Source organism: Delphinus delphis, chromosome 10, assembly GCF_949987515.2.
Source record: "Delphinus delphis chromosome 10, mDelDel1.2, whole genome shotgun sequence".
Lineage (NCBI taxonomy): Eukaryota > Metazoa > Chordata > Mammalia > Artiodactyla > Delphinidae > Delphinus > Delphinus delphis.
In genome coordinates, this window is record NC_082692.2 from 41,482,231 (window position 1) to 41,494,300 (window position 12,070).

A 12,070-nucleotide genomic window follows, 5' to 3' on the forward strand; every position below is an offset into this window, starting at 1 on the left:
TATTGTCCACGTGTTGGGCCCTTTCAAACTGGAAACTCATGCTCTGCAGTCCCTGTGTTTTCTTTCTCTTTGTAATACCTATTCATTGGATATAGTACCTTGAGGGACTGATCCTCTAATTTTCCTATTTTTTTCTGTCCCGTTTCTCCACCTCATTGTCTTTCTTTTCTACTTTCTGAGGGATTTCTGTTAACTTTATTTTTCATCTCTTTTATTGGATTCTTATATTGATGCTGCACTAGTGTTTAATTTCTGAGAGTTTATTCTTTGAAGCTTGCCTTTTATGGCATCATGCTGCTTCACTTCCTCTTATTTCTCTGTGGGTATTAATTATATTTTTTTTGGTTGGTGAAGTTTTTCCTGCTCCCTACATCACATTTGTTTCTTCTGAGATGTGTGTGGGTGCCCACTCTCTTGCATGTAAAGGGCTTTCCTCAAGTGTCTGGAGAACCTTGGCTCTGTTTAAATGAGATCCAGGCACTTGAAGTAAAAAAGGAGAGAATTGAAGCTCTGAGGGCATGGGTGGGGCTTGTAACCTGGGGCTTCCCTATTGTATAATCCGTGTCTGTAAGTCTGTCTGTTTCCCCCGCTGGGAGCCTGGCTGCAGGGAGAAGGGGGTGGATCTCAGTGAGCAGGCTCTGACCCCCTCCCCCTGTTTCCAGTTGGGTGCCTCACCCCTGCCCTTAGCTGTGCTTGCAGTCAGCTCTTCTGGGGGAAATTTCCAGTCCCCTGCCTGGTTGTGCAGGGGAGAGGAGGGCTTATGGGGGCCTAACTGTCTTTATATCCATTTTCAGACAGTTCTCCTTCCTTCAGAGGTACCTGGACCTAATCTGCTATTGGCTACTCACTCCATAGGCTTAAATTTCAGCTTTGTATCGATTCTTTCGTTAGCTGTCATTTAATTTATCTGTTTTCTAGCTTCAAGGATTTTGTTGCATGTCTAGTTTGCTTCTCATTCCCTCTCATCTTGAATTGTCTTCATGCCTTTATTTCATATTTTTATACCTATATCCATCTCCCTATAAATTCCTTTAATGCTATTTTAGTACAGTTTTTAAAGGGTGTGGCGCAAAAGGCACCTCTGTGTGCCGTGGTTAATGGAAGGATCCAGTGCAGGCTCTTTTTTAGATTGGCCAAAAATAATTTTTTTCTCCTCCACACATTTGTGGGATATTTATATATTTTCTAATGCACAGTAATTTCTTTTAAAAATGTTTAAGAAATATTTTACTCTAATTTTCAAATATCTTTATTTAACATTGCAGATTTCATATCAGGTTCCATAAGTAGAAAATGTGACCACCTACTGGATAATATAAAGGAGTCATTACTATTCTCATTGAGTTACTTATTCATTGTTAAAAAATTTTAATTTTGAAATAATTGTAGATGGTACACAGAGATGGCCTGTGTACCCAGTTTACCCTGTTGGTGACATGGCCACATGACTTTGGTACAATATCAAAATCAGGAAATTGACATTGGTGCAATCGTCACTAATTTTTAAAAGACATATTGTTTTTAAATTTCATATTGGGCAAAAAGTTTACACTGCAAATAGATGTGAGACCTACATGAAACTATTTTGTCTTTCAGCAATTTTTCCAGCTAGTCAAGTTACGAAAGCTTGGACTTAGCGATAACGAAATTCAGCGGCTCCCTCCAGAAATAGCAAACTTCATGCAGCTGGTGGAACTTGATGTGTCCCGAAATGGTAAGAAAAAATGATTCCACTTGAATTGTTCATTTGTCTCTTCTGATGCTGGTGCTTACAATTTTTAGTAAATATGGCTGGATAAATGTTCTTGGAGGAAAGCTATGTATATGTTTTGGGATGAAATTAATGCCGTGATTGAATACTTTAGTCACCTCATATGTATTTACCCAAAATGTCATGACAGTTTTTAGGCGATAACTTTCTCAAAGTTGGTTCAGTCTGATTCACAGCGGTGGAGCTGCGGACTGGCAAATCCGCAGCTTGCCCCCACGTTTGATTGGAGGTGACATTGAGGGCTACTAGTATGGTCATTTGTCCAGATCTCGGGGGACTGCTGTGGCGGGGAAAGCGCCCTAGGGAAGGGTTGGTTTCTCCTGGCTGTGGCCTGGTTGCCTGGGCTGCTCCCCTGAGAATCTGTCTCCCTGCTGCAGTGAACAGACCTGCTTGCCGTCCAGATATTTCTGTCAGTTTCATTCAGTTCTGATTAGGCCCCGGGTAGGTCTGCCCACTTGAATTATTTGTGTGGCATATTTGTGAGTTTATTTTGATTTTCAGATTTCACTGTAATGTTGCTTCCTTTTAAGTGAACGCCCTAGCAGGGTGTTTATATCCTGTTTAACCTTTCACTTTTAAATGGGTACCCTGGTTTTACCTTGGGTTTTATAGCCCTTAGAGCATTCCCCGGGCAGACTGGTCCCATGGCTTGTTGGAGCATGTTTGATTAATTACTTCAAGTTAAAGTGGCAGCTCCCAGGGGTCCTGTCTTTAGTGGTGGAATTCAGTCCTTGCAAGAACTCCGGTTTAATGTCCTGAGGATAAGCCCATATGTAATCTATTGTTTATAAAAATGATAATCCTTTTCTGTCTCTCCTATTACACACCAGCATTGTGTTTTGTTTTGCTTTCCTACAAAAATCTGTAGGTTCCTTCTCAGTGACCCTGAGGTCTGGCTCTTTCAATCTGATGTCCTCTGCAGAAACCCCAAGGCCCGGATAATAGTATTTTCCTGTGGGTCACTGTTATAAGGCAGCAATAATAATCAGTACTTGATTGAAAACGTGGTGAAGAAAGAATGATTTTACCCTCCACTTTGTAAATTGCTACCACCTCTCAGATCCCATCCATTGGAAACTGTCTTTAGGCCAAGCCATATGCTCTTGATATAGCGTCTACCTTTATTTGTCATGAGCATTATTTCTTCCCTTGCAGGTACTAGAAAGAGTGAAAAAAATTAGTTTGGGAGGCTTGTTTACAATGGCTTATTTGGTTGCAGGGGGGTCAGCTCTGATTAAGTAAAAGGGATTTGATGGTAAGGATGGGGTGTGGGGTGGAGCTGACTTGCTAAAAGCATTGCCCCGGGGTCCACATCTGACACCATTTGAGTGGTTTCTTGGCCTCTCTCTTCTGTTTCTGGGTGCTCTGTCCTTTGGAGCTGGCCTCTGCAGACCTGGTTTGTTGTGGTTTCTCACCATGCACTTCTGGGCCTCTGCCCTTGCTGTGGCATCTGGCTGCCATTTCTAAATGAGGCCTGGTTGACCCAACTCATCTTTTTAAGCCAACCGTAAGCCATAGCTCCCGGTCACTGGGCACCCTGGGTATTGGCTACCCTGGTACAGGGGTGGCAAGCAGTACAGAGCGCGGCCCTGCCCTCATTGCAGAAGTTGTTGATGGGCAGCGTCCCCTCACACTGCAGGGTAGCAGGGGGCGGACCTCTGAGGCCAGCCTTGCCTCTAAGGCTGTCCTGCGTCTCCCTTACCTAAGGCGTATGTGATTGAAACTGCTCTCTCTTGTCTTAGCGATGATCTCAGTTGTAAAGACTGGCTGGCTATGAACTCTGCAAGGAAGCAGTGACTTTGAAAAATGGTCGCTGAAATCACACAGTCCCAAGAAATCAAATAGTCATTTTGAAATTGGCATTAGGAAGGAAGAGAAGCAGGGGTCCAGAAATACTTGAGAAAGAGGAGAAGTATTGGCTTTAATTATCTGGGAGCAGAGAACGCATAAAGCTTGAGGGTTGCAGTCCTATTATTGACTCTGATGGGAAGAGATGCTCTGTGGGAATTCAGCATTGTCAAGCGGCCAGTTTTACCAGATTCCACATCAGCTGTGTCTTTTCAAATATTCAGAGGAAGAAAGAAGGGCTACGTGCCTCTTTCCACATGTCCATTTATACCTTCCAGCATGTTGATAAGAGGAGGTGAGCTTTCACTGCAGTCGTGTCAGGTCACACAGTGTTTTATCTCCCTGGGATGCCTACCCTCCTTTTCTCCCTGCCTCATTTTCAACCTCTCCTTCTGCAGGTGTTGGACTTTTGTGACGGATCCCGCAGATCTGCTCCCTTTTAATCAGGCTCTTGTAGAAATGCTGGGGGAGTTAAACTCCCCCTTCGCCTATTGGCAAAGCCTTGCTCTGGCTCGTGTGTGTGGTGGGAATGGGGTGGTGGTGGTAGAGGGGCCTTTCTTTGTGGTTGTGAAAAAACTGCACAGATGACAGAGCAGAACAAGGTCATGGTTTTACTATAACCAACAGGAACGTGGGTCTGGAGCTGTTTCCAGGTCAGGCAAATCTCCCTATGTCTCCTCTCTCATTCTTCTGGCCCATAAAATCCCATTAATGTGAGTTTCCTAGGCAGCTGAGTAGGTGAATCCAGGTTACAGAGTCTGCAGCCTGAGAGGCAGTGGGAGGACCCGCACTTTGCGTGGATGCAGATGTTTGTAAGGGTTTGGGGCTCGTGTCTGGAGCCCCGTGTGTCTTCTGCAGCCCCAGCGGAGAAGGCCCTCTCCGTGATCAGAGGCTTTTCCTGCCCAGTCCCTGGGTTGTAGCAGGGCCACGGCCAGCACTGGCCACTGTCGTGGTAGGACCTTTGTTGCCTTCCTCAGTTCCTGATTTTCCAGAAAGTGTCGCTCGCCCATGGAGGAGGGAGGCAAACGAGATGTTGGTGTCAGACTACTCAAGCCCTTTTGGATCAGTGCTTGTCAAACTTGAACGTGCCATGAATTACCATTGGATTTTGTTAAAATGTAGATTTTGATGCAGTAGGTCTGGGATGGGTCTGGAGATGCTGCATTGCTAGGAAGCTCCCCAGGGATGCCAAACACACTGAGAAGGAGATCTTAGCCATCCCCACCCCCAAGCCCGCTCCTAACAGCCCCTCAGCAGCTTCCTGTGGCTTTGAGCCCAGATTCGCTGTTTCTCTTGGTCCCGCACCTGCCCATGTGGAAGGTGGGAAACCTCCAGGATATTCCTGGCTAAAGGGTAAGAGGCTAGAGCTGACTGAAGTTCAAGTCGGCTTTGATTCCAGGAGCAAAATTAGACGTTTCCTAATGTTCCCTGCTCAAGGGAGGGAGATAGTACTATAGGCTTCAAGTTAAGGTCTGATGCAGTTTTCTGTGGTGAAGCGCATCCGCTTTCATGCCCGGACTTTTTGTCTGTTTTCTCTGCTCACTGATTCTTAGCTCTTGGAGACAAATGCTTTCTGGATACGTGAGAAGAGGTACTACCCCAGAGTACTATCTCGCTGTCCACAAGTGTAGGGTGGACTTTCTTAGTGCATCATGAGTCCTGCCCAGAGGGTTAGTAATTTGAATTTTATAGTCTATGCTGTAATTCGACTTACATCACAGTACTGTATCATTATCTGTTTAGTTCAGTTTTTTTCCCCCAAAGTGTAAGGCATACGCCACCAGCACTGCTAGAGAAGATTTTAAGTGGTACTGCAAAACAGCAGTTTTTAATATTGAATCAGAGTGAGGAAGTTATCCTCTTTCCTTTTTATTTAAAATTTTTTTTACTCCCTTTAGGTTGCTTTCTGTAAAACTTAATAGCACTATATTGTATTGATTGTTATATTTATCTTTTATATCTGGTGATGATAATGGCTTTCTATTCATGTTAGTGATTTAAAAATAAATCTTACTCAACAAAGTTGATTTAAAAGAGTGAGGTAAATAATAAAGAACACAGGTGCTCTGCCAGGATGACAAAAATTGTGAAGGTAGAACAGGGATGGATGAAGTTAAGGAAATGCTATTAGTATTAGCACAGCCAAAGAAGTCATGAGTTTATTTCTCTTATGGGGCAAGTAATACTGCATGCCGAACAAACATGGCCAGAGACTGCACATTCTGGAGAATTACTTTGCAAACTTGAGTGAACAGGAAACTAAAAGACAGTTTTAGTACAAAACCCTCAGTGGCACTGGGACAGAGCTTCAGAGTTAGGAGATGGACAGCTTATCCAATCCGTCAGCAGGATCATCATCCCACAAAGTCGAGAGGCTAGACTTGGATTAAATGTTTGGGTTAGTCGCCCTCTGTACAGCTGCAAGATGGGGATCAGTGTCTGTGCTCTGTGGCAGTGGGTTTGTTTAATGAAATCTAAGATCAATTTTGAAGCCTGCTGAAATGCCCTTGTATAACAGCACGTCTTGGTGCTTCTGAGTGTGTCCTGAAAAAAAGCTCTTTCTGGCAAGCCAGGCAGCCAGTGCGCCTAGAAGTCCTCCTTCTTGGTTATGAACAGTTAGTGCTTTTTGGGGGTAATAACTACATACACCCACAACAGAAGTGTGACAGAGGCCAGTTCTCGCCCACGCAGGCTTAAGACTTTACACAATCCGGCCATTGTTCCCTTCTCTGTCTCTGCCTAATTCGGGGCCAGGCTTAGTGCTCTGCCTAGCACACTGCTGGATTAACACAGACTTAATCTGTGTTATCAGTCGGTGAGTTTCTTTGTCACAGTCACTGTGAAAATGGTACAGGAGACACCCCTCAAAGAGAAGCCCCACAGGGCCACTCTGCCTTGAGGGTGGAGAGCTGACAGTTTCTACCCCAGACCTGGCTTGGTTGTCTTTACAAGTACTGCCACGTTCCTATCACAGGCCCTTTCTCTGTCTTAACTTTTTACCTGTTCTTTTGTTAGGGAGAGGGGTTAATAATAGAAAACATATAATTGCCTTCCACTCACATTTTAATTCCAGATAATAATAATTATTTTCAAAGTGGAGGTGGAAAGAAATTTGGCGTCTGTGACGTTTTCTAATCACCTTTCCATTTTAAACACTGAAAGAGTTGGAATAAACTATGCAAACAGATCCTTCCTTCCTTTTTTTTTGTCCCATAAAGAAACATCCATGATATTTTATCAGATAAACGTGAAAATCTATCACAAATTAGTGATGCAAATTGTTAAATCCGAAGGGAAATTTTGACAGCAATGCCTCTGCTCAAAATGATTTTGGAACTCTTTCAGAATTTGTCACTTTGCGTATCCTCAGACCAGTGGTTTCACGTTTTCGAGTGGATCAGTTTTCAAAAACAACCATGCATTACTTAAGGCTGACTTAGGTAAATAAACCAGGACACTGATAATTTTATAGTACTCAAAATCTGCCTCGGATGGCAATTTCAAAAAAGTATAAAAGAGTAAACTATTGTTACTCTTTATTAATTCATATGGTTCTCTCCCACTTACCAGAAAAATTATGGCTGTGCTGAATAAGTTGTAGGTTTATATAACTTTCTCTTTCTTGTTTTCTCTTTAATTAGCAGGTTTGTAATAGAGATGGTGCCCTGAGTTTGAGGTCAACACCTCTGAATATATTTTTTAGGTCAGTACGAACTTCAGTCAGTCCTGGGTTCTCTAAACGTTTAGAGATTGTCAGTAGCTCCTCATCCCTCCTCCACCCCTCCCCCATTCAGTCATTCACTCAGTCCTGCACTGCTCTGTGGCCGGGTGATGAATTTTCCAAAACAGTGTTGGATTTACACAGAATGGGCTAAGATGAAGGCACATAATTGTAGTGTTTTCTCCTGAAGTAAAACAAAACCCTGGGCATATATCCAGAGAAAACTCTAACTGGAAAAGATACATGCACCCCTATGTTCATAGCAGCACTATTCACAATAGCCAAGACATAGAAGCAGCATAAGTGTCCATCGACGGATGAATGGATAAAGAAGATGTGGTATGTGTGTGTGTGTGTATATATATATATATACACACACACACACACACAGGGAATTATTACTCAGGCATAAAAGGAATTGAAATAATGCCATTAGCAGCAACATGAATGGACCTAGAGATTATCATACTAAGTGAAGTAAGCCAGACAGAGAAAGACAAATACCGTATGATATCACTTATATGTGGAATCTAAAATATGACACAGATGAACTTATCTGTGAAATAGAAACAGACTCACAGACATAGAGAACAGAGTTGTGGTTACCAAGGGGGATAGGGGTGGAGGAGGGATGGATTGGGAGTTTGGGATGAGCAGATTCAAACTATTATATATAGGATGGATAAACAACAAGGTCCTACTGTAGAGCACAGGGAACTATAGTCAGTATCCTCTGATAAACCATAATGGAAAAGAATATGAAAAAGAATGTATAGATATGCATAACAGAATCACGTTGCTGTACAGCAGAAATTAACACATTGTAAATCAACTATACTTCAGTGATTAAAAAAAAAACCCAACATGTGGAATGCCAGTCTCTGCTCACTTTCTGATTAGGCAGTTTTCCTTGGTATCAGGTTGACAGTGCCCAGCTGTAAAAGTGGTTGAGGGTGGGTGGCCATGGCGCTTCATTTTTGATTTTGAGGTCACCTGTTTTGTCACGTGACTTGGGCTGGAGCCAAGAGATGCTAAGCCTCCAGGCAGCTGAGGGCTGGATGGCATCTCTCCCTAAGAATGGTGACAGCAATATGCTGCCATGACCAGAAACAATGCTCTGAGCTTATTAAGCTAGAAAAGACACGTCTTAGAAAAGGATGAAGAAGCCGAGGAGGAAAGGGGGACTGAGGAGCAGGACTGAGAACTGAAACTAGAGGATTATATATAGAAATGATTTGGTTTTTATTTTATTTTATTTTATTATTTATTTTTAAATTAATTAATTAATTATTTAACTGGCTGCGTTGGGTCTTCTTTGCTGTGTGCGGGCTTTCTTTAGTTGCGGCGAGCGGGGGCTACTTTTCCTTGCAGTGTGTGGACTTCTCTTTGCGGTGGCTTCTCTTGTTGCGGAGCACGGGCTCTAGGCACAGGGGCTTCAGTAGTTGTGGCACGCGGGCTCAGTAGTTGTGGCTTGCAGGCTCTAGAGTGCAGGCTCAGTAGTTGTGGCGCACGGGCTTAGTTGCTCCACAGCATGTGGGATCTTCCTGGACCAGGGCTCGAGCCCTGGCTCGTGTCCCCTGGATTGGCAGGCGGATTCTTAACCACTGTGCCACCAGGGAAGCCCAGAAATGATTTGGTTTTTAAATTGACTTTGTAAGTATTGAATATGTCCTCAGTCTAACACACCTGCTCCAAGCTAATAATAAATTTTGATTCTTACATCTTTTCAGTTTGAAAAAGCCTTGGATCCAGGCCATTTTTTTTTTTTTTTACTGTTTGTGGTTATCAACTATAGCTCATAATTATTATTTTTTTAAATTCAAGCACCATTTATTGAGTACTTACTGTGTTTGTGTAAGGCTCTTTGCTGAATTCTTCTATCCCTTAAGGAGGTAATTCTACAGGCACAACAGACATATGTAAGTAATTTAACATTGATGGCTTATACAGTTATACAAATAAAGTGCTCAGGGCACACAGAGAGGTGTCAGTTACAGTGTAACTGATTTGAAAGAGACTTGAGAGAATAATGGGGATTTTTGGTTTGAAGTTGGAGATCATGCAGTCTTTAACAATTCTTATACTTGAGTTGCAAATTTGGAGGGAGTTGAAGAGTGGACTCCTCAGCTGAGTTGTTGTTTGTTGGAAAAATTTTTCAAATATTTGTTATACATTTATGGAGGCAATGATATCATTAAAATGCAAATATCTCAGTGCTTGTCTGTTGGTTACTCACTGAAAATGTTAAGATTCATCCAAAATCAGAGAAGAGGGAATTCCCTTGTGGTCCAGTGGTTAGGACTTGGCGCTTTCACTGCCGTGGCCCTGGGTTCAATCCTTGGTTGGGGAACTAAGATCCCACAAGCCGTGCTGCGCGGCTAAAGAATTCTCAAGGGCTCAACAGAATGAGAAATTTTATTGCTGATCAATTTACAGTCCCTTCCCGTGTGTGTGTGTGTGTGTGTGTGTGTGTGTGTGTGTGTGTGTTTGGTGGGGGTGTGTGGAATGGGGAGATGGTTGTGAGAGGCTCTCTTCTGTATATTCAGGGATCTATATATCTTCCTCCTTGGATGCATGTGTTGCTTCAACTAGCGGCCACCAGGGTCCTTGTGGGAGGGGAAAACGGGGTTTGTGCCTGGGTGATTTTTATGGGCTGTGTTGAGAAGTGGCCTACATCATCCCCATCCATGGTCTGTTGGCCAGTTTCATGTCCCCAGCTTAACTGAAAGGAGGTGGGAAGTGCAGTTAGGTATTTACACAAGAAAAAGAGAAAGCCAGCTGTTGGTAAGGCGTGAGCAGCAGCTGCCCCAACTGGCATTTAATTGAATCCTGGAATTGTACGGTTTTATGTCACTGATCACATACAGGCCTAGTAAACACACACACACACACACGCAGACACAGACACACACACGATTCTGTTGCACTGTCACAACCTTCCAGTGAGTGACCCATGTGCAGGAAATTCAGATGTGTGCCCCCAAAGAGGAAGGGTAGCCTCCTTTCCACACCTGCACGGAAATGTGTAAACCCAGACACGGATCGACATGATGGGTGGCCACCCATTTGCTAACTGCATAAGACCTGTGCAAGTATGCATGATTTTTTTTTAATTTGAATTTTTAGAAACTGGTTTAAAGTATAATTTGAAAACAAGAGTTTTATGTGTGAGGGGTGTTTGAGGCGCTTGCTCTGGTGAACATGGGGTCCTGAAAGATTTTCAGGACAGGGGTCACCATCTTGGATAAGTTATTTCAGTTCTCTGTGTCTCAGTTTCTTCATCTGGGAAATGGTATTGTGACTCTTAAAAGAGGCTGTGTGTGTAAAGGGCTTAAGAACGTGCCTTGCATGTAATGAACACTCAGTGTTGGCTGCTGGAATTAACCCTGTTATTGTCCTTTGTTTTGGGTCATGAGGATCTGCACTAGGACTGTGAGAATAAGCATGCAGGGCAGGGGTGAGGACACGAGCACGTCTGAAGGCTAGAGTGACACAGGGAGCTTTCTACCTGAAGTGATGTCTAGATACTGTGTGCCTTACGCTAGGCATTGTGCTGTTTCGTCACACCCGTATTTTATCTACTCAATACACCAATCTTGGGAGCTGGGTAGAAGCATCTCAGGATGACTGACGAGGATGAGGAGGCTGGGGCTTGAAGAAGTTGTGGTATGCCTCCAAGTTGTATTTCTAGTTAGTGATGGAGCTGAAATGGGAAACCCAGAGGGGTGGCACTTTTCATTATTTGGGGAACATTGAGCATGATAAAGGTAGAGCTGATAGTTCTAGTCTATTTTGAGAGAAAGAATATAGGCAATATTTATGACTAAGTGCTCTTTGCATTTGGAGATGAAAATAGGAAAAAGTCATCCTAAGAGATTTAAACTCATGAAATTCTACCTAGTGAATGAATTCAACCACCAGTAGAACTGGTCCACCCTATGAGGTGATTTGTCCATCTTTTATGTCCAAAAAGGAAATATCATCTAATGAAAGAAAGTAGGGCTTTCTTGGGATGCTCTGATGTGACCCTTCTAAGGTCATCGTTGTGCTGTCTTGGCAAAAGACCGGTGTGTTGCCAGAAGCGTAGAACAAGGAAAGCCAAAAATGAAGACTGTATGGGGCTTTACCTTTGAAAGAAAAGTAAAGAGATTAGACAACGTGAACGTCCCAGGTCCCTTGGAAGTAGGTGTGGCCCTCTCCTATGGATAGGACTTTGTCTCTAACTGCCAGTGGCTAAGATCATATCATGTTCTTTTCTCAGAGTGTGAATATTCTGCAAACACTGTGATGGGGCGTTTAATTCTTGAAAAGGATGCTGAAGACAGGTGACACGCTGACATGTTGACATCAGTACCTGGCTCCATCGGCATACAGATCGATCACTGGTCCCACGTGAATTTACTTAGCGTGGCACACATTTTCGTAGCCTTATCTTCTCCGAGCACACGGTCACTGACCTGGCGACTGGGTGACTCACCTGCTTAACCCACCGACATTCATCTCACCCATGGAGTACACCTGAGGCTCTGCCTGGGCTAGCCAGCAGGTTTCCCTCTGGGAAATTCTTCTTTGCAACATAGAGTAGCCCCAGTTTAGCTGGTGTCCTTTTTTTTCTTTTTCCTCACTGTACTTAAAGTGAATTCCATTTGACCTGTCCTTGAGAAGACTGGGGAAGGGTAGAGCAAGGAATTATCAGGATCATTGCTTTTCCAGCTTATGTGTTCTAAAGC

General features: G+C 43.4%; 1 protein-coding gene across 1 annotated transcript in view; it reads left to right on the forward strand.

Annotated features, from left to right (window-relative positions):
- The window catches only part of LRRC1 (leucine rich repeat containing 1), a 127,624-nt gene that overhangs the window by 43,309 nt on the left and 72,245 nt on the right, over nucleotides 1-12,070 (forward strand). The window contains exon 2 of the mRNA XM_060021347.1: nucleotides 1,597-1,714. Within this exon, the coding sequence (XP_059877330.1) occupies nucleotides 1,597-1,714 (118 nt within the window). The remainder of the gene's footprint in view (nucleotides 1-1,596; nucleotides 1,715-12,070) is intronic.